We start from the raw sequence: 18,148 nt of genomic DNA, 5'->3' as shown, positions 1-18,148 counted from the left end.
CTCTTGATTGTTGAACATGATACCCCTGTTATGCATTGTTGTGAAAACTTTTCCTGTTGCCCGAAGATGTGATGGAAGGGTAAATTCCCTTTGCATTTCCTGGTACATAAATTCATTTGCAGCTGCATACAGGATTTCCTTTGTGTTTAAGTGCTATTCTTTGTTCATCTTTGGAAGTATAAGATATCTTGATGTTCAAAGTTTTTTAGCTTTCCTGAAGAACCACTCCTTACTCATAAGACCCAGCAAGATTTTCAAGGAATTGTTTGCATCTTGTTCTGTTTTTCTGTAATCATTCTGTCTGCCTATGGTCTTTCGGTGATGTTGGCTGAGTCTGGATCAGATCAACTCTTCAGATTTACTTTTTCTCTTCCCCCAAGTATTTGGGGAACATTGTTGCAGTTTGGTAGTGTAGGCTCAGTCAGCTTTCTCAAAATCTTCTAGACAAATGGATGCATTTTACTTGTCTCTCTCAGTACTACTTTCTGCTGCAGGAGAGTGACTGTCCTGGGCGAGAGACAATGGAGGACAGCCAATCTGAAGCATCACCACGTTGTCAGTGCCTCATCAGGCTTCCCTAGTCATTGATCTTTGCATAGGAAAGTGGATCTAAGTAGACGCATCTTTGTGTGGCACGATTAGGGACCAGCTTAAGGGCTGGCCTTTGTAATCAAGAGGTTACTCAGTGTGAGCAGAAGAGTGGTGCTTACAGTCTAATGACTGTATGATATATTCACAAATGAGAAAAACATATTTTTCTGCTGTTCAGTGACACCTTGAGAATAGGCAAGTGTTGTTATTGTCACCTCTTTTGGAAATAACTACTAATGAATTTGGGTTCTTTTCTAGCTTGACTCGTAATTAATTGTATACTGGATTTGTTGGCTTTTGAATTGACAAGATGACCTATTGTTTAGTCTTTCTCCTCCGCCTCTCATTTTGGTAGAATAACTTGCAAACCAAACAGCAGTGAGTAGTCTCTATTAATAAATATCTCACGAGTGCCTCTTAGTAAGGTCTTGTCATTCTGTTGAACAGGCATTCTGGAACTCTCCAGAGGCTTATGCACATTCAGCTTCTTTAAGCTCAAAAATTTCACAGGTTTTTATCACTTGTTACTTAACAGACAAAGAGAACTGGAAAAATTATACCTCTGCTTCCCAAAGTAGTTGCTTTTTCTGCCTTGATCACAATGTAGTTTTTTAAACCTTTCCAAGGCCTTTTCTGTCAGCTTTGTAGATCTCCTCTCTTTTTGGTCAAGGAACCTGAGTTCACATCAGCAGATGACCCTGAGGGGTTTTTGTTTTATTTTTATTTCAGGTTCAGCTATGGGTTATGCTAACTGTTGTTCATGCCAAATACAAGTTACCAGGTTACAGACAGATTCCCTTCAGCTACTTGTCAAGCCTTAAGTAATGGAGCATGAAATCTTTTGAGGCCTGAGACAGTTTCCATTCCTTTGGTTTCTCACCTTGTACCGAGATACTTGTTTTGTGTAGCTCTTCCTGTTGGCGGCACCAAATCCACCAGTTATATGGTGAGACATCCTATATCAGAGGAACAAAGTGAACCTCTTTCAAAGGAACTCTTCTCTTTAGTCAACAGACATGATGTGGAAGTGCCTTAATTAGAAGCTGAAACCTCTAAGAACAAATGTCGCTACTTTTTTGAGACTCAGGTGGGTGCATCACCTTTTTTTCACTGTGATGAACTGAGATCTTTCTGCAATAGTATCTAGTAGACAAGGAAAGATCAGCAACTTAAGTGATGACCCAGCTAACACGCAACTAATGTGCTTTATATGATGTTCTGTAGCTTGCATGATTTTTTTTTTTTGTTGTGTGCTTTGAAATCAAACATGTAGGTCTTCGTGTTTATTAGGGCTGCACTCTGTTATGGATATTAAACTGAGGCAGAAATATAGCCAGAAATTAATAAGGCCTCTAGGCTTTGTTTTTAGTCAAACTTCTTATGTATATGCCTTTGGCTTAAACGGGGTAGGAGAAGGTATTTTCACTCATGCTATTGTCTAGAAAAAATACAAAGTGTAATAACTAAGGAGCCAATTACTTTTCTTTTTGGAAAAGGAAGCTTCTACCTGCAACCCACCAAGACACATAGTGGATAAATTCCTAGCTATGCTATCTGCTGTTAGACTTAAGTCTCCTCTTTTGCAGTGTAATAAAAAATACTCCTTGAAGTGGCATAAGCAAAAATTAATTTCTTGGTCAGCGTATTTTGAGCTGGAGGCCTTAAATCTGTGAATATTACTGAACTTGTCTCAGAGCTTGCTTGTAGTATCTTTTTGAAGTTCTGTGGTGCACAGAAGTACCTGTTCATCACAATTATGCCAAGATAGATTTCTCTTCCTTTTCAAACTACAGACACCTTAAGGGTGTAGTAAGAGAAAGTATTTAATGGGATTCAAATTTTGTCCTAATACATCTAATGGAGTTTCTTTATAGCTGCCTGGCTTGAGTCTGTTGGTTTGTAAAATATCGTTTACGTAAATGAGTGAGCTTAGTGTTCTGCTTTCAATATGCTGACTATGAGCGTAGTCTCATCATAATGCTCCAGTTCAGTTTCTTCTCTAAAGGAGTCTCAGATTCCTACTTTTCAGTCTCCTTCTTTTCCCATGTGGTTTGCTTATATCCCTCAGAGACATCATTATTTCCACATTTCATATGTGAAATGCACATATACTTACCAGTTGACAAAAGCGAAAGTCCTCTAGAAACTACTAGACAACTGTTAGATTTTTTTGTTTTGTTTGAGAGATGATTGTGAAAATTCATTTGTAAATTATCTACCCCTCTCTTAAAATGGAGCATTGCTTGATTTTATTAGAAAAGCATTGCCTCACAACTTGTGCACACACCATTTCAGCACTGCTTAGCTCTTGCAGGGAAATACTGTAACTGTTTTTGCACTTACATGTTTGCACCAGCTGCTAACCTTTTGTGTTACTCTCTGGGGTGCTGCTTTTGCAGACCACAACATGCTAGGAGTTCTACTAATGGGCAGCCTTGTGACACTTCACAGTGCACAGAAGATGGTGAAGCAAAGAGAGTGCTTCCCGATTAACTTGCTTTTCTCTAAACCTTCTACCACCCTTTCTGCGTGCCCCTTTTCCCAGGTATTTATCTGCCTTGGTAGAGTTAAAGTATCTATCATGATGGAATTAAAGTAATTTGGGTTTGCTTTCTTGTGTAGTGAAGAGGGTAGTTTTCTTGTGCAAACTGTTTTGGGAGCATTTGCTCAATTTGTTTCAGTGCCATGTCTGTGAAAGGGCTGTAAATAGAAAGTTTCTATACTTTGGTAAGAGTCAGCCTCTAGCCACTCTCCTCTTCTTGCTTATAAATGACTTTTAAGTTCAGATTGAAAATGTAGAATTCCTATAAATAATTCTTTTCAACTGTATGGTGTGTCTCGTAGCAAATGATTAAAAACAAGCAAACTGAAGAGTAAAAGAGTTTTCTAAGTACAGAAAGAGTCTCTTTTTTTTTTAATAGAGATACATGATATTTGGTTTTCTAAAAGTTATGTAGAAAATTAAGATTTTTTTTTTGTTTCGGGAACCCAGTCAACATTGCGTGTTCTGTGTGGGTAGATGCTTTTACTGAAATCCACTAGCGAGCTAAAATTGTGCAAATTGTTGCTCAAATGCTATGCTATTTGCTTCACTAGGAAGGAAAACATACAGAGGAAACTTGATTCTTTACTGTTTTTAAAATGTACTATGTACTGTTCTGCTGTAGGTAGTAATGGTGAATCCTTTTTTTCCCCCGTTCCTATTACTGCATTATTCCGATTTCTCTCTAGAGGGCAGTCTTCTACCATGTATTAAGTAAGAGCCTCTTTTTGCTTTATACTATTTGAGGGATTTTGTCTTTATTTTTTTTTTTCCTAGGTATACCTGTAAATTATCAGGATGTAGCGTCTATTGATCCAGAATATGCAAAGAACTTGCAGTGGATTTTAGATAACGATATCAGTGATCTGGGTTTAGAGCTGACCTTCTCTGTTGAGACTGATGTGTTTGGAGCAATGGAAGAAGTGCCGTTGAAGCCAGGGGGTGCAAGTATACTTGTAACGCAGGAAAACAAGGTGAGTACACAGGTTTATTCAGAAGTTGATAGTATAAGGAAAATCAATTGGTCTGACTTTCTGAATAACTGGCAGCATAAATGACGTGCCTGTGTTGAAGGAGATACACAAAATAAAAAAGCCACCAATGTTCTTCCTGTATTTTCTGGCTTTAGCATATTGTAGAAATTGTGCTATTTAAAATTTCTGTAAGTGTTTAGCTTTGAGATTGTTCTTTCTGACAGAACTTTTGGAAGGAAGATAGGATAAACTTTAAATGAAGGGTTTATTTTGAAAGTTACAAATATTCCCCAAGTTAAGTCCTGGATACGTATACCAGGAAGGTAAACCAGTAGCAATTGCCAATAGTAACAGTGTAAGTAATATTGCCAAGTGTCCTGCCTGCTAGGGCAGTCTGCAGCACTCGGTTGCTATACAGTAGCATATGGATAATTGACAAGAGTGAAAGGCTGCAGGAAGGTTTTTCAGTCATTTGCAGTTCACTTGATGTGTTTGAGAATAATCTACCTTTTTAATTTACTTTGATAGTAACAGCTTAGAATGTGCAGCATTAGCTTGAAAACAAATATGGAAAAACACATCCAGATTTTGAAAATTATCTAGAAATTAGGATAAGCATCAGTCTAGTTGCAGTTACTCAAAACTGTCTAGTGGGTAACTGCAGGAGTGTCATGAGTAGACATGCATCTTTTTTGTATCACTGACTCATTTGATCTTGCTTTGTGTTTTGTTTTCAGTTGTGTTGAGCTAGCCTAACTTGCTTTGTGTACACGATATTCATTCAGCTCTACCAGTTGAATAGGCAGCTGCTGTATTGGTAAACGACCACTAGGTGTCAGCATTTATCTAACAAAATTTTAGTTTGTACTGGAACAACTGACGTTGGATTCTTGTATGCTTAGTCCTCATTTTCATTAAGGCAGTGTCATTCCAATAACAGGAATACATATTACTAGCCTGCTTCTGCACTGTTTCCTGCAATATAATAATTCATGAAAAAATATAGATGGCAAAACAAGTCTAATTGTGAAGTAAGTGGTTGATTAACTTCTTTATTATCTGTCAGAGAAAGCAACAGTGTTGATTCTTGTTTCTGGGCAGTTGTAGCTCAATATATAAAATAGATATACTTGACATAAATTGTGGTTTCGTAACAGCTATTTAAAAATTATCAGCATGAAATTAGAAGCTTGCCCATATGAGAATACCCTTAGTCATTAGTGACTGACATTGCTCTGTTAACTTTTGACTTGGGGCACACACTAGAGTGTGGTTGAACATGTGTAGAACAGATGTATCCATTCTAGTTCAGCAGCCTTCCTCAGCTGTGGCAGGAGGGGATGAGAGTTTGTATAGTTTTCTTTTGAAAGGTGATAAGAAACAGGTGACTGTTGTCTTGGCTTTGAAACTGTTAATATCAATCGATTTTTTTTTTTTTTTTGCACCTGCAAAATGTGAAGTTAGCAAACATCTGTAAGATATTACTGTCTCTTGTTCACTGATTTTGACTGTGACAAACCAAGCAGTTGAAAATTATAGATCTGTGTTTTAATGGCAATTTTTGTTTTGTTTTTCCTCCTATTTCTTTATCATCACATGGTTTTGCAGTATGTTTTAGCTTAACATTTCTAATAGGTTAAACAGGAAAATGTCTACTTGGCAAAATATCTTTTTTTTTTTTTTTCCCTGCAAGAAATATCTTTCTTTTTCCTGCCTTTACCTGTGGAATAAAAGATAAAATACCACTGCTTAAAGCTCATTGTATTTGCTATATCACTGGGGGAAGAAAATATAGCTTCTAAAGGAATATGCTGTGAATGCACACTAGCAAATTACCTGTTTAAAGGACGGCATTTTAAAAAATGAAATAATGAGTAGATCTTTATTTCTTAAAAAAAGTCAACCAAAGAAATCCCCTGCCAAAACCAGACACACTCCTCCCCCAAATCACCCAAACAATCCGTCTCTCTCTTATTGAAAACCAGAATAAAAGAGAGTAAATGTCCCATTGAGGAGCGGTAGTAATAGCTATAAGAGAGAATTTTCTTTTTTAAGTCAGCTGTGTAATAGGTGAATGGTTGTGGGACCAGCAAATGTTCCAGTTTTGCAGTTGAAGCATCCACATCGCTCCAGCTGAAGAATCGGTTATAGTAGTGATTCAACTGCCTTTTTTCATGGTAATGAAGAGGCTTCAAAGGGAAAAGTCAGGCTTTGTCCAGTGTCCGTGCTATGCATTTCTCTTTGTTCTTTGCTGTGTATAGTTTTCCATCTTTCTGCTTAGTTTTTAGGAAAAATAGAATTGAGAAAAAAATAGAACTAGGCAAAGTCTGACAGTACGCTGTTTTAAAAAATGGTGCAGATGTCTACAATTCTTTGGCTTTCTCTGTCTTCCGAGGAGTGGTCTGTGTGAGCTGCCTGTGCTGTTTGGCAGTAAAAAATTACGCATTTCTTTTTTTTCAAGCTGCTTTAGAATTGAGCTGCTCTCCGAATCTGAACATCATAATGAACATTGATCCTTGTCTTGCAGTATATGGGGTTGTGAAATCGGGAAGCGTGATCTCTGCCTGATTTACCTCAAAGGGAAAATAAAGAGCAACCCCTCACTCAGACTAGAGTTTGTCATCATATTTGTGATGCCCATCTTGTGTGTGTTCAATCAAATCTCCCCTCTTAAAAGAAGGCTGGATTGTACCTTTTCAGCACTGTGTAGGAATGCGTATGTAGATCTGAAATTACGTAGATATTTGTTTTGTAATGTGCTCCTAAGGCTCCTAAGAGGGAATAAAATGTAAAGGAAGAGAATAGAGGGAAAACAATTTGACCAGTTTTTTTTACTGACATATATTATGTGAATTCTGTGGTGCAGGTCTTCCAGCATGCACCGGTGGTAATAGTCAGAATGCTTGGCTGATCCAGGCTGTTTAAAATGTTTCTTGTTACAACTAAAGCACAGCAACTGTTTTCTCATAATGAAAGTATGAAAGTGTTTTAATGTGAATATTTTTGTAATGCAGAAAGTGCCATGTTTTTTTCTAATGGATTTTTTTAAAAATAAGAGTGCGGATTTTTCATTCTACAGCCCTGTTTTCTGAATAGCCTAATTTATGTAAAAGCAATTTAAAAGATATAAAAGAAATGTTTCTAATCATTTGAAGACAAGTGTTAACACTACTTCTAATCCTGATATTGCCAAAGTTTGATATCTTCCTAGAGCTCATAAGATGTGTTTATAGAGACTAACTTCTGCCTAGTGCAGTTAAATCTCCTTTGGCTACCCATCTAATTCCTTAGAGAAGGGAGGTGTCTTCTGTTCCTCTGATAATAGAAGCAACCTAGAGAGATTACTAAATCAAAACTAGATTTTTGTGAACAGCTCTGCAGTTGAAGATAGGATTAGATAATGTTCCTCTTCTTCAAAGCACTTCACAAATAAATTGTATTCTCACTCTAACAAAATGGTGGTATTTGATTTAAAAATATCTTTCGGCTGCAAAGCAAATGAGAACTCCTCTACACTTCTGTAAATGCAAAGAACTGCCTTTGAAAAACAGTATTCTGTTTTGAAATGCTTCATACATTGTTCTGTTTTTCAGAAAGGGAGGAAAGAAATAATACTGGGTTGCTTTTGTGCAGGTTCAGAACCTTAAAGTTTAGATTGATGTTCTTTGTTAAATTAAAAATTAGGGTAGTATTTTTTTAAGATTGTTGTCTTGAATGGAAGATGATGGTTGAGATGGTTTAGCTGGGACATATGTTTCGTGATGTCATTATTAAAATTATGATTAGGAAGTCAAAGCTTTACTTTGAAACTGAGAACCTTAAATAATCTAGAAATAAATTTTGTTCTCAAGTAGAAATCTCATTTCTTGAGTAGAGAAACTTTATTAATAGACTTGCACAGTTTTATCAGGGTAGGTGAGACATGTTTCATGTAGTCACTTTTGTCTGTTTCATTCTAGAAACCTTCCTCCAGTAACTGCCTCCTAGGCTTTTGTGTTTTCAACAAAAGCAAAGTTCTGGTGGTTTCTTTCTTTTGAACTGGCATCTTTTAAAGGAGACGGAGCCCCCAGATTTCTAAAATACGCAAAATATGATGTCTTTTTGCATGGTTATGGTATAAATGTTTTTCTGGTGGTTTTTTTGCCCCTTTTAAAAACTGAGGCAACTTTCAAGACTTAAGAAAATTGAAGTTGTTTTTAGGACAGCAAGGCTTGCAGGGATAAGTAATGTATTCTGTTAGACTAGACTTTTAGAGATGCAGAGAAAGCAAGAAAGGTTTTTGCCTCTCAAACTTCTCCAGAATTTACCCTTTTTCCTGAATTATGTCAGTTTGCTCAACAGAATAATTTTCTTTACAAACTTTGCCTTGTTTATGTCCTTAGATGATCACAATGATGGATGTATGATATCCAGGCATGAGATACTAAGTTTTATTCACTTCCTTTTCTTTGGTCCAAGTCCCTGTTTTTTGACTGATTTGTGTTACGGTTTAAACATTTTGTTTGGGAATTGACGGTGGAAGGAAGGAAAGGGGAAGAGTAAATGCAACCTTGAACCCTGGGAGGCCTCCTGAATTATTTTAGGCTGCTTCCTTGTGTGAAAAGTGCATAGGGCCTCTTAACGTCTTACAGTAGATGAGATTTGTAATGTATGGTGGATTGCATTTATGCCTTTGTGAGTTTGCATGAGCCCTATGTATGTCTTAATGTAATTTTCTGCATTGCAGGCTGAGTATGTTCAGCTTGTCACAGAGCTTAGAATGACAAGAGCCATTCAGCCTCAAATAAATGCCTTTCTACAAGGCTTCCATATGTTCATTCCACCGTCTTTGATCCAGCTTTTTGATGAATATGAACTGGTAAGAAGAAATGCCTATACTTTCTAAAAATACTTAGTTCAGCATATTTCATCAGTAATGTAATGCCAGAGAAATAAAACTCATTACACACAAAATAAACATCTTGTGTCTTTCACTTTGGTTTGGCTTCCTGTGCATAGCTCAGTGAGGATCTCAATATGTATATTCCTGCTTATCTTAATTACTTGGAATGACTGTCTTCCTGGAAGGTGATAACTTCATGCACCAGTGATAAATGCTTTATATTGTAATTTTGAAATGATATCAGAATGTTGTGTCCTTTAAAACTGTTCATATTTTCTTTCAGGAGGAAAAGTCCTTTAAAATTAGGGAGATGCTGTCTATTGTTTTTACTACTTCTGAGTCACAGAATCAAATTCCAATAAGTTTTTTGTGATAGTTTGATCTTTTGTAGCTAAGATAGGTCAAATTTTGTCTCTCATCATGCCAGTACTTGGAATGTTTTTCTTTTAGGTTCTTTGGTGATAATTTCCACCTCTTGATACTGTCTGTGTGCTTAAATTAAACAGATCATGTGAATTCAACAATCTTTTTGTATTAAAATTTAATTGTAGGTTTCACAAGGTGGCAACTAAACAGAAATAGAAATGTAATTTTTATGCTTTTTAAAGCAGTATCTTTTAGGATAGCATAACCACTTAAAATTAATGGTTAGTCAGGACACAATCTGTGTTCTTCTTTTGAAGGAGCTTTTATTGTCTGGTATGCCAGAAATTGATGTGAATGATTGGTTAAAAAATACAGAATACACCAGTGGCTATGAGAGAGGAGACCAAGTTATTCAGGTAAAATTATTTTTTTTTTAATAATGTAGACTATTGCATTTTAATAAATAATAATCTGCTTTTATTATTGTAATTTTTCTGTGTATGCTTATGGAAGCTTATTTTGGCTGAAATTTATGGGGATTTTTTTTACACTATATTCCTATATTAAATTACTTGGTTATGTATGAATTTAATATGAAAATTTCCATCATTTAAGTAACAAATGAGCAAATATTTGATTTGTTGTTTTACAATTACCTTTTCAAGTACTGCAGGTATTTAATGGAAGATAACTAACTTATTTTTTGTTTAGTGGTTCTGGGATGTTGTGGAAGAGCTAACTCAAGAAGAGAGAGTATTACTATTACAGTTTGTTACTGGCAGGTGAGAAACTCTTGTTAAAAAATATGTTGTTTGCATACTCTGAAATAAGTCAAGAGACTTCAGATTACCGTACAAGATCACCGAACTAGAAAGTTGTTTTGCATGCTTTTGTTCTTTATAGGTTGACCAAAGTCGACAAAGTATATGTTAATATTTTTGCTGCCTTTTCTGCCAGTAAAATGATCGATTACTTATTTATTACACTTGACTATTTGCAAGAGGCCTTTGTATAGTTAAGTTGCCGTCCCAGACAGTTTTTAACAAGTCAGTAGTGAATTTAACAGGGCTTTATATTCTTCTTACTCTGTTGCATATTTATGTGGCTCTTAGCTTTTCCAGTAATCAATATAGGCTTTAATATATGAGGTAACTAGGTATCGCTTCAGTCAGTGTAAACAGAACATCCTTCTTCTAAAGCTGAGTTGAATTTAACATTAGTGCAGCGTGCCAAGTTCAAGTGAAGATATAACCTTATGCAAAACTGTTTGCATTACATAGAATTTCTGTATCAACTGTTATTAACTTAATGATTTGAAGGCAGTGGAGGAAGATTTTGAGCAATAAATGCCCCTATGTGCATACAGACATGTTGCAAAGTAGATCCATAAGCATACAGGTGGCACCTGAGCTCTTTGATCTGTCTTTTTCTGGTGGCAGGTAGAGATCGTACCATCTTCTACTGTCATGTTCTTTTTATATTTTAGGATTAGTAGAGCGGTTGACTTTTATTTATAAGGTTTGTGGTTAAGCAATGGGCAAATACAAATTAAGATCATCAAACTTGTTTCGTACCAAGGAATTTCATAGTCATAAATGTATCGTCAAATGACACTGTCTTCAAACTCTATTAATTTCACTTGATTTATTATCAATTTAATTGGTTTTGGGGATCACAGAGAATTTAAGAAGCTTGTGCTGTGCACATCTATCTTTTAGTTTTCTGCTGAAATGATTCCTGCAGTTCTAGCTGCACATCTGTTGCATGACAGCTGCTGGTCTTTCATTTTTAGTGGACTAGTCCATTTCTAAACCTAGATGGCAAATAAGGATCTTTAAGATGTAAGGTCATGTTTCAAATGCTTCTTAAAACATTTGAAATGATACTGAAGTGTCATCCACTATTTTCAGGCATTTGGGATGATCTGCTAGATTCTAAGGGATGCTTTCTATCAAGTAAGCAATTATGTTGTCTGGTTAATATGTGCTTGAGCACCACTCATTTTGGTCACAAATCACAGTGACTTGCTCTTACCCATTTCTTCTTAGCAGGAAAGCAATTTTTGGTATGTCTTTTAAGAACTCTGTTCTGGGATTTAAAACCAAACTGCTTAGGTTTTTTTCCGTATCAGCTAACAGGAATGCATTGTGTTTTTATTTCGTTGATTGAAATGCAATAGGTGTAGTTTGAAAGGTGCTTTGATAGTGGTATGCATGTGGCATTTTTTCATGTGAATGCCCAGGCAGTCCTAGATTCTGGGTATGGAAGAATTAGCTCACTGACCTCTCAGCATCTAAAACACTTGTTAGTCTAGTACAGGCCAATATCTTAAGTAAAGTTGTACTCTAATAGTATACTTGATTTCAAACTATGATCTTTTTCTGGTGTCACATTTCCTTAGTGAAGAATTTGTTTCTGTATGAAATGGTTGGCAGCCTGCATTCAAAATTTTCATGGTTTTTTTCAGAGATTATAAAATTAATGTAGGAAGTTAAGTAAAAAAAATATTATTATAATGTCTTCAGCTTATACTATCTAAATATTTCTTTAAACTTTGCCTTTAGCTTTCTCACATTCTTACACCTTTTTCTCCTCAATGTAATGAAGTCTTGGTTTGGTAGTTTCAGGAGAGATACCATTGCATTCATGATTAATATGAATCTTCAGGCATCTTTTAGCAGTGAATTAATTGTCGTGAGCAGTGTTTTAACTGAAGATTCTGTGTGTTTGGGGAACTTGGCATGCTCAAGGAAAAGCCTTAATGTTCTTGTGCCTCATGTTGGTGATCTGAAAGTTTACTTATGCACCATGTACTTTGTCTCTGCTGACAGCTGTTTGAGATGGTATTGACAATTTCACATGCTTTTACTTCCTCCCCACTGCCCTTGATCTCTTTGGTGTTTCTAATAGTATTTGGTTGAGTTATTGTTAATTTTCCATGAGCAACTTTTGATCAGGTTTTGAGTTAACAGTTGGAGGGAAGTGTTGACAACTTATCATGATAAATGCTACTTTATTGGTATTCTGCAGATATCAAGATTGCTGTGTAACTTCTTGGAGGACTAAAGTTTCTCTTGAGTAATAAGCTGTATGCTATTGTAAGGGAAACATATTTAATACGTATCAATATTTATGTATGCTTTTAGAAAGTAAAACAAAACACAAAGGAGCTGGCTTTAGTGTCTCCTGTATTGTTTTCAAGTAAATTAATGCAAAATCTGTAAGTGGATAAATAGGTAAAAAAGTAAGGATTCATGTGTGAAATCAGACATTTTCATATTGTTGAAGTTTGCAAAGAATATTGTCGCTCTTGCTGAAGGATATTTGAGCATGCAGTAAAAGACTTAAGATCTTTTATCTTATTTGCACGTACTTGGAAGGCCTTCTTTACTATGTTGGCCATGTTTTGCTTGGAAGGAAGACTCATTCTTGGATGCATAAGTTGGCAGCCATCTGTTACTTTTAAATATTCAAAGCCCTGATCATACTATATGAATTTGACCTGTCGCTTGCAAAACATTTTAATAAGTTAGACTGTGAAAAGCTTTCGCTAATAGTGGGCTGAATGAGAATTTTTCAACAGGTTAGTCTGTGTTTTATTGCTGGTTTGAATGCGGAATTCTTTTAGTTCATCAGAAGGAGGGAAAATAATGGTCACTGCAGAGGTGGCACTGTGTTAGAAAAATAAGCCAAACCCATGGTATAAAAGTGCTGCTGTAAAATCTTTACAATTGTTCTGAACTGTGGCTGCGAATGCTATTCTTTGTGTGACAGAAATGGCATGCTGCAAACGGTCAGTACTTTCCTCCATCATGGTTACCTTCTTTAGCAGTTCTAGTATTATATGCCAAACATAGCTGTCAACGAGCTAGGTGGTATAGATTTGTGTGTTGGCTACTATAGTTAGGTCTTAAAGGTACGTTTAAAAAGTATTACTGTGAGCTCTGTCTGAGTTCCTTAACATTTGGCAATAGCAACCCATACTTTTTTGCATGTTTGCCGAGTAGTTTTACTGTCAGTGGAAACTTTATTTCTTTTTTCTTTTCCATTCTTGCTCCTAGTTTTTATAGTCACTTTGATTTTGTGAGTATTGGGCATTGTTTTTAACATAAGTACCTGCTATCTAAAATTATAACAGCTGTTGTGTTTTTTTATGGAAGGTTTGTTTTGGTTTTTTTTAGATTCTTTCATTGCTAGCTAAAAAAAAGTCACAGAATAGCTGTAGTTGGAAGAGAACTCTGGAGATTGTGTAGTCCAATCCCATGCTCAGAGCAGGATCAGCTGGATCTGGATACTCAAGGTTCTTGTCCAGTCAGGTTTTGACTTCCTTTAGGGATGCTGACCCCATAACTTCTTGGAGCAACTAGTTCCAGTGTTTGACCACATCACCGTAAAAAAGTTTTTCTCATGTTTAATGGAATTTCCTGAATTTCACTTTATGCCCATTGCCTCCTATCCTGTCAATGGGCACCACTGGGTGCTCCATCTTGAGACTTGTGCTTCGCCTTATTTATTCCTCCCTTTTGGTATTTATATGCATTTATCAGATTCCCCTGAGGCTTCTCTTCTCCAGACTGAACAGTCCCAGCTCACACTCCTGTGTCAGGTGCTCCAGTCCCTTACCATCTTTGTGGTCCTTTGCTCATCTTGCTGCAGTTGTCCTGGCCTGGCCTACAATTCCTGTCCCTCCTCTAGTAGGGAGCTTGGAGTTGGACTTCTGATATTTCTCACAGAGTACAGAGAAAAGATCACCTCCCTCGACCTGCTGGTGATGGTCTTCCTGGTGCAGCCCGAGAGGCTACTGGCCTTTGAAGCAGGGATGCATTGAATTTTTGATAGGAATGGTTGGACTCGATGATCTGGTGGGTCTCTTCAAACCTGGTTATTCCATGATTCTATGAACTGCTTCAGTTCTTGTCCTTTCTCTGTAGGTTTTTGATTTTTTTTTTTTTTTAGCTTGTTGGGATTATTTTTTCGTCTGAGGGCTGTGCTAATGACATCTTACCTTGCTATGCATACCAGCTTATATTACTATTATAAAAATATCTGAATTTTCTTCTATTTGTCTGTGTTTGTGTAAAATATAGGGAGAGACTCTGAAGACTGCAGGGCTATTGTCTGTTTACCCCTCGAGTAATTCTTGAATAATATATTGGTAAAAATTAAAAAATTGAGTAATATGATTAAGTGAGAATGCATTCCTGAAGATGCTAGTGACTTTTTTTTTTAGTGTGTTCTGGTGTTGCTGTAGGTTGTCACTAGTTGATAGTGTGACTGATAGTTTTATTAGTTACTTGAAGTATGTCGTCTGAAGTGGTAAATGAAAAGACACGTCAAGGGCACTGGTCAGTTGTCTCATGGATAGTAATTGGAGAATAAATTTTTTTATAATGCAATATTTCTTAAACTGTAAATGTAGGTAAACATACGCGTTTGCCTAAATGGAGATAACATTCTGTTATAAACACTGGTTGTAGAAATGAGTCCTGTTTGCAAACAGGATTCTCTTAAATGTCATTCAAACAATTTGCCTAATGTAAATGTAAAAATGCATTGTTCAATATTTTAATAAAAAGGATTTAGACAATGAGAATTTTGATACAGCTAAGAAAGAGGGAACCTCTGTCTAATTATTAGCAGTAAGAGATACTTGCAGTATAAAGATTATATTTTTTTTGTGTATAAAATTCCTGTAATAGTCTAACTTCTGTGAATTTTCTCAGTTCCAGGGTGCCTCATGGTGGTTTTGCTCATATAATGGGTGGCAGTGGATTGCAAAATTTTACAATTGCTGCTGTGCCATATACTGCAAATCTTTTGCCGACATCAAGCACATGGTATGTTAACTAGTCTCATTGAAATATCTTAAAAACAGGGCTTTTTCATGTTGGTTACAGTCAAAAGTACAGTTCCTTTCAATATTTACTTTAAATGGCAAAAAAAAAAATTTAGACAGTTTGTGTAGTATTCACTACCCAATGTGCATGCAGTGGGTTTTAATGCAGATAATGTTACATTATGTTTGCTCATAGTTTACTGTTTCATTTTGCTTAACTGAAGGCCATGGGATCAATAAGGGAATATTCAGGTTAAATGATTACAGTTCACTGAAGTGAAAAAAAACGTAATTTGCTGCAAGATATTTGAATGCTCAGTGGTACTGTAATGCAGCACAGGTTTGTTTTCTTCCGTAAATGTGACATCTTCAGGGTTTTCAATCAGAAAACTTCACTGTTTTTTTTCTGAACTGTGTTGTGGCTTTTTTTCTTCTTTTCATCTCAGTATCAACATGCTCAAGTTACCCGAATACCCAAGTAAAGAAATCCTTAAGGATAGACTTCTTGTGGCATTGCACTGTGGAAGCTATGGTTACACAATGGCATGATGAAGTCTAGAGAACTCGTCTGACTACTGATGTGCGATTCAGAATGGCAGAAGTAATTTTGGAAACTGTCAGTAGAAGAACAGCTTAGATACCGCAGCCCATTGGTAGAGCTGAGCCTCAGAATTCATACACGATCATCAACTTTTCCTCCTTTATATGTTGTCAAAGTAACTTTGATACCATCACAACAAACTTCTCCGTATGCTGTATTTTCATTTTTTAAAATGACAGATCTGTACGGAAATCAGTTTACATGCTTTTCATTATTACTTCAGTCTGAATCAGATAGTTTGTCAGAATCTCTTTCCACAGTTTACTTTTGATTTTCAACTATATGGTTGAATGACATGTGTTTTAGTTTACTTTGCACTCAGATGGCATTCTACTAGTGGACAACCTTGTACTTACGCCTTGTTGCATGTGAAAGTGCTGTTTATTTTTGTAGAGAACATCACAAAGTTCAATTTGGATATTGTACAGTAAGACAGATCCAATGTATTTTCCATTTCTTTGCATAGTAACAGAAATAAAGTTTTATAACTTTTTAGTCTTTTAATGTATATAGTATGTAAAGATTCGACTGTTATCACTGGAAAAATAACAGATGAAGTTAATATCTAATTTATATTAGAATTTACACTATATTCTACTAAATATTTAAAGTATTTGTGACTTTATAGTCAAGTTGCAGTTTAGAATTTGTAAATACTATTTAAGATCTATATTCATTTGTTTGACTGCCTTTACTCTTTCCTTGGCATAATTGTATGTTCAAAAGATATTATTAAATTTTAATATTTTTACCAGAATTGGACTGTGGCAAGTTAGTGTCTTTGTGGGTGGTTTGTTCTTTTTCCCCCAGGATTTTATGCATCTTACTATAATTAAAAATGTCGTGGAAGCAGCATTTGAGGAGGCATTGTCAAAGTTTATGGGTGGACATAAGCAAATCCACAAGGAAGGAACTTGAGCTTATTGTGGTTAACTGACAAGACTATAGTAATAAGAATATAATGTTAAAATTTATATAAAATTAGAATATATTAGTGATACGTAGAAATGCATAGCAGTTGCTAATTGGCATGGGTTTTTGATAGGCTTTTGCAGATGTTGGGGTAGATGATGCATTTACGTAACTGCTTTTTAGGGACCCTAGGATAGGTCTACCTTACTGTTTTGGTTCAGGCTAGGAGTCGGTTGTTGTTGGGGTTTTTGATTTTTGCTTATTTATAAATTAATCTGATCATCCCTGCTTGTCATGCTGTTGCTGCAGAGACTCCAAACTGGATTCTCTCCAGCTGAATCTAAAATATGTGATCCAAAAGTGTACCAAATGCCTAATGGGTGAACATCTAGTTATGTCTGCAAGACGACAATGAACTGAAAAGTTTCCTACTGATCCATTCATGTTTTTCTTACTCTTAAGTGCTAATACATGTGCAGCCTGAGTTCACCAGCTGATAAGCCTGGGCTGCTTATTTTCTTTATTTATTTTAATCTATAGCATACCTAACTTCTCTTGGGGTGTGAGAGAGAAATCTAATCTGATTCTGTGATGCCACAGTAATTTTCCTCTAACTTTATTTCCCTTCCAATTCTGTTGATGTACACGTAGGCATAAATGTCAGTTTAAATTATTATGCAGCGACTTAAGAATACCACTTTTAGTTGGTGGAAAAAACAGACTCTGCCAGCAGGGCAATCCAATGAAAGCTGTTGCTTCAGTCAGTGAAGAGGTGCTGTTCCTCCCTGGCATGTTCTTGGAAGCTTAAGACTAGACAGATTAGGTGTTTAAGGCTGTGGGGCAATTGTAGTGTTAAATTCCAGCTATCTTGGATCCTCCAGTTAGGAAAAGTAGCTTTTCTTCACAGTTAACCAATGCCCGGTTCCCTTCCTGTTGAGCTTATTTCTTTGTGTGCCCCTGCAAGGTAGACTGATTGCAGGACAGTGTTTTGAGCAATACAAGGTATTTGTCAGGAATTATGTATTTCTCTACTTTATGTAAACTGGGATTTTATCTGTGTCTTAGAGTTTTACTGTAAGTACTGTTGTTCGTTACTACGCATTCTGGGACTGAGTTTTTTTTCCTTTGCTTTTTTTTTTTTTGTTTCACGGAAAGGGTCATTGGGCACTGGAACAGGCTGCCCAGGGAGGTGGTTAAGTCCCCTTCCCTGGAGGTGTTTAAGGCACAGGTGCATGAGGTGCTAAGGGGCATGGTTTAGTGTTAGATAGGAACGGTTGGGCTCGATGATCCGGTGGCTCTCTTCCAACCTGGTTATTCTATGATTCTATGTATTTCATGGTAGCGCGTAGTCGTTTGCAGGAAACAGAAACCTTACATACTGCTGCTGAATGTCCGAAATGCGTCATACTGTACGTCTGAGTGAAGGGGAGAAAAAAGAATCAGA

General features: G+C 36.3%; 1 protein-coding gene across 4 annotated transcripts in view; it reads left to right on the top strand.

The window, feature by feature from the left end:
- LOC138717799 (E3 ubiquitin-protein ligase HACE1-like) overlaps window positions 1-16,531 on the top strand; it is a 52,018-nt gene extending 35,487 nt beyond the window's left edge. For 2 of the 4 annotated variants that reach the window (XM_069851641.1, XM_069851639.1), the window contains exons 19-24: window positions 3,911-4,107; window positions 8,834-8,965; window positions 9,673-9,771; window positions 10,067-10,137; window positions 15,079-15,192; window positions 15,638-16,531. In XM_069851641.1, the coding sequence (XP_069707742.1) occupies window positions 3,911-4,107; window positions 8,834-8,965; window positions 9,673-9,771; window positions 10,067-10,137; window positions 15,079-15,192; window positions 15,638-15,740 (716 nt within the window). In that variant the 3' untranslated portion in view covers window positions 15,741-16,531. The remainder of the gene's footprint in view (window positions 1-3,910; window positions 4,108-8,833; window positions 8,966-9,672; window positions 9,772-10,066; window positions 10,138-15,078; window positions 15,193-15,637) is intronic. The other 2 variants (XM_069851642.1, XM_069851643.1) reach the window with 2 other exon arrangements.
- The last annotated feature ends 1,617 nt before the right edge of the window (window positions 16,532-18,148 follow it).

The sequence above is a fragment of the Phaenicophaeus curvirostris genome, chromosome 2 (assembly GCF_032191515.1).
Source record: "Phaenicophaeus curvirostris isolate KB17595 chromosome 2, BPBGC_Pcur_1.0, whole genome shotgun sequence".
Classification (NCBI taxonomy): domain Eukaryota; kingdom Metazoa; phylum Chordata; class Aves; order Cuculiformes; family Cuculidae; genus Phaenicophaeus; species Phaenicophaeus curvirostris.
Note: the sequence above shows the minus strand (reverse complement) of the source record. Positions and strands in the feature narration are given on the sequence as shown.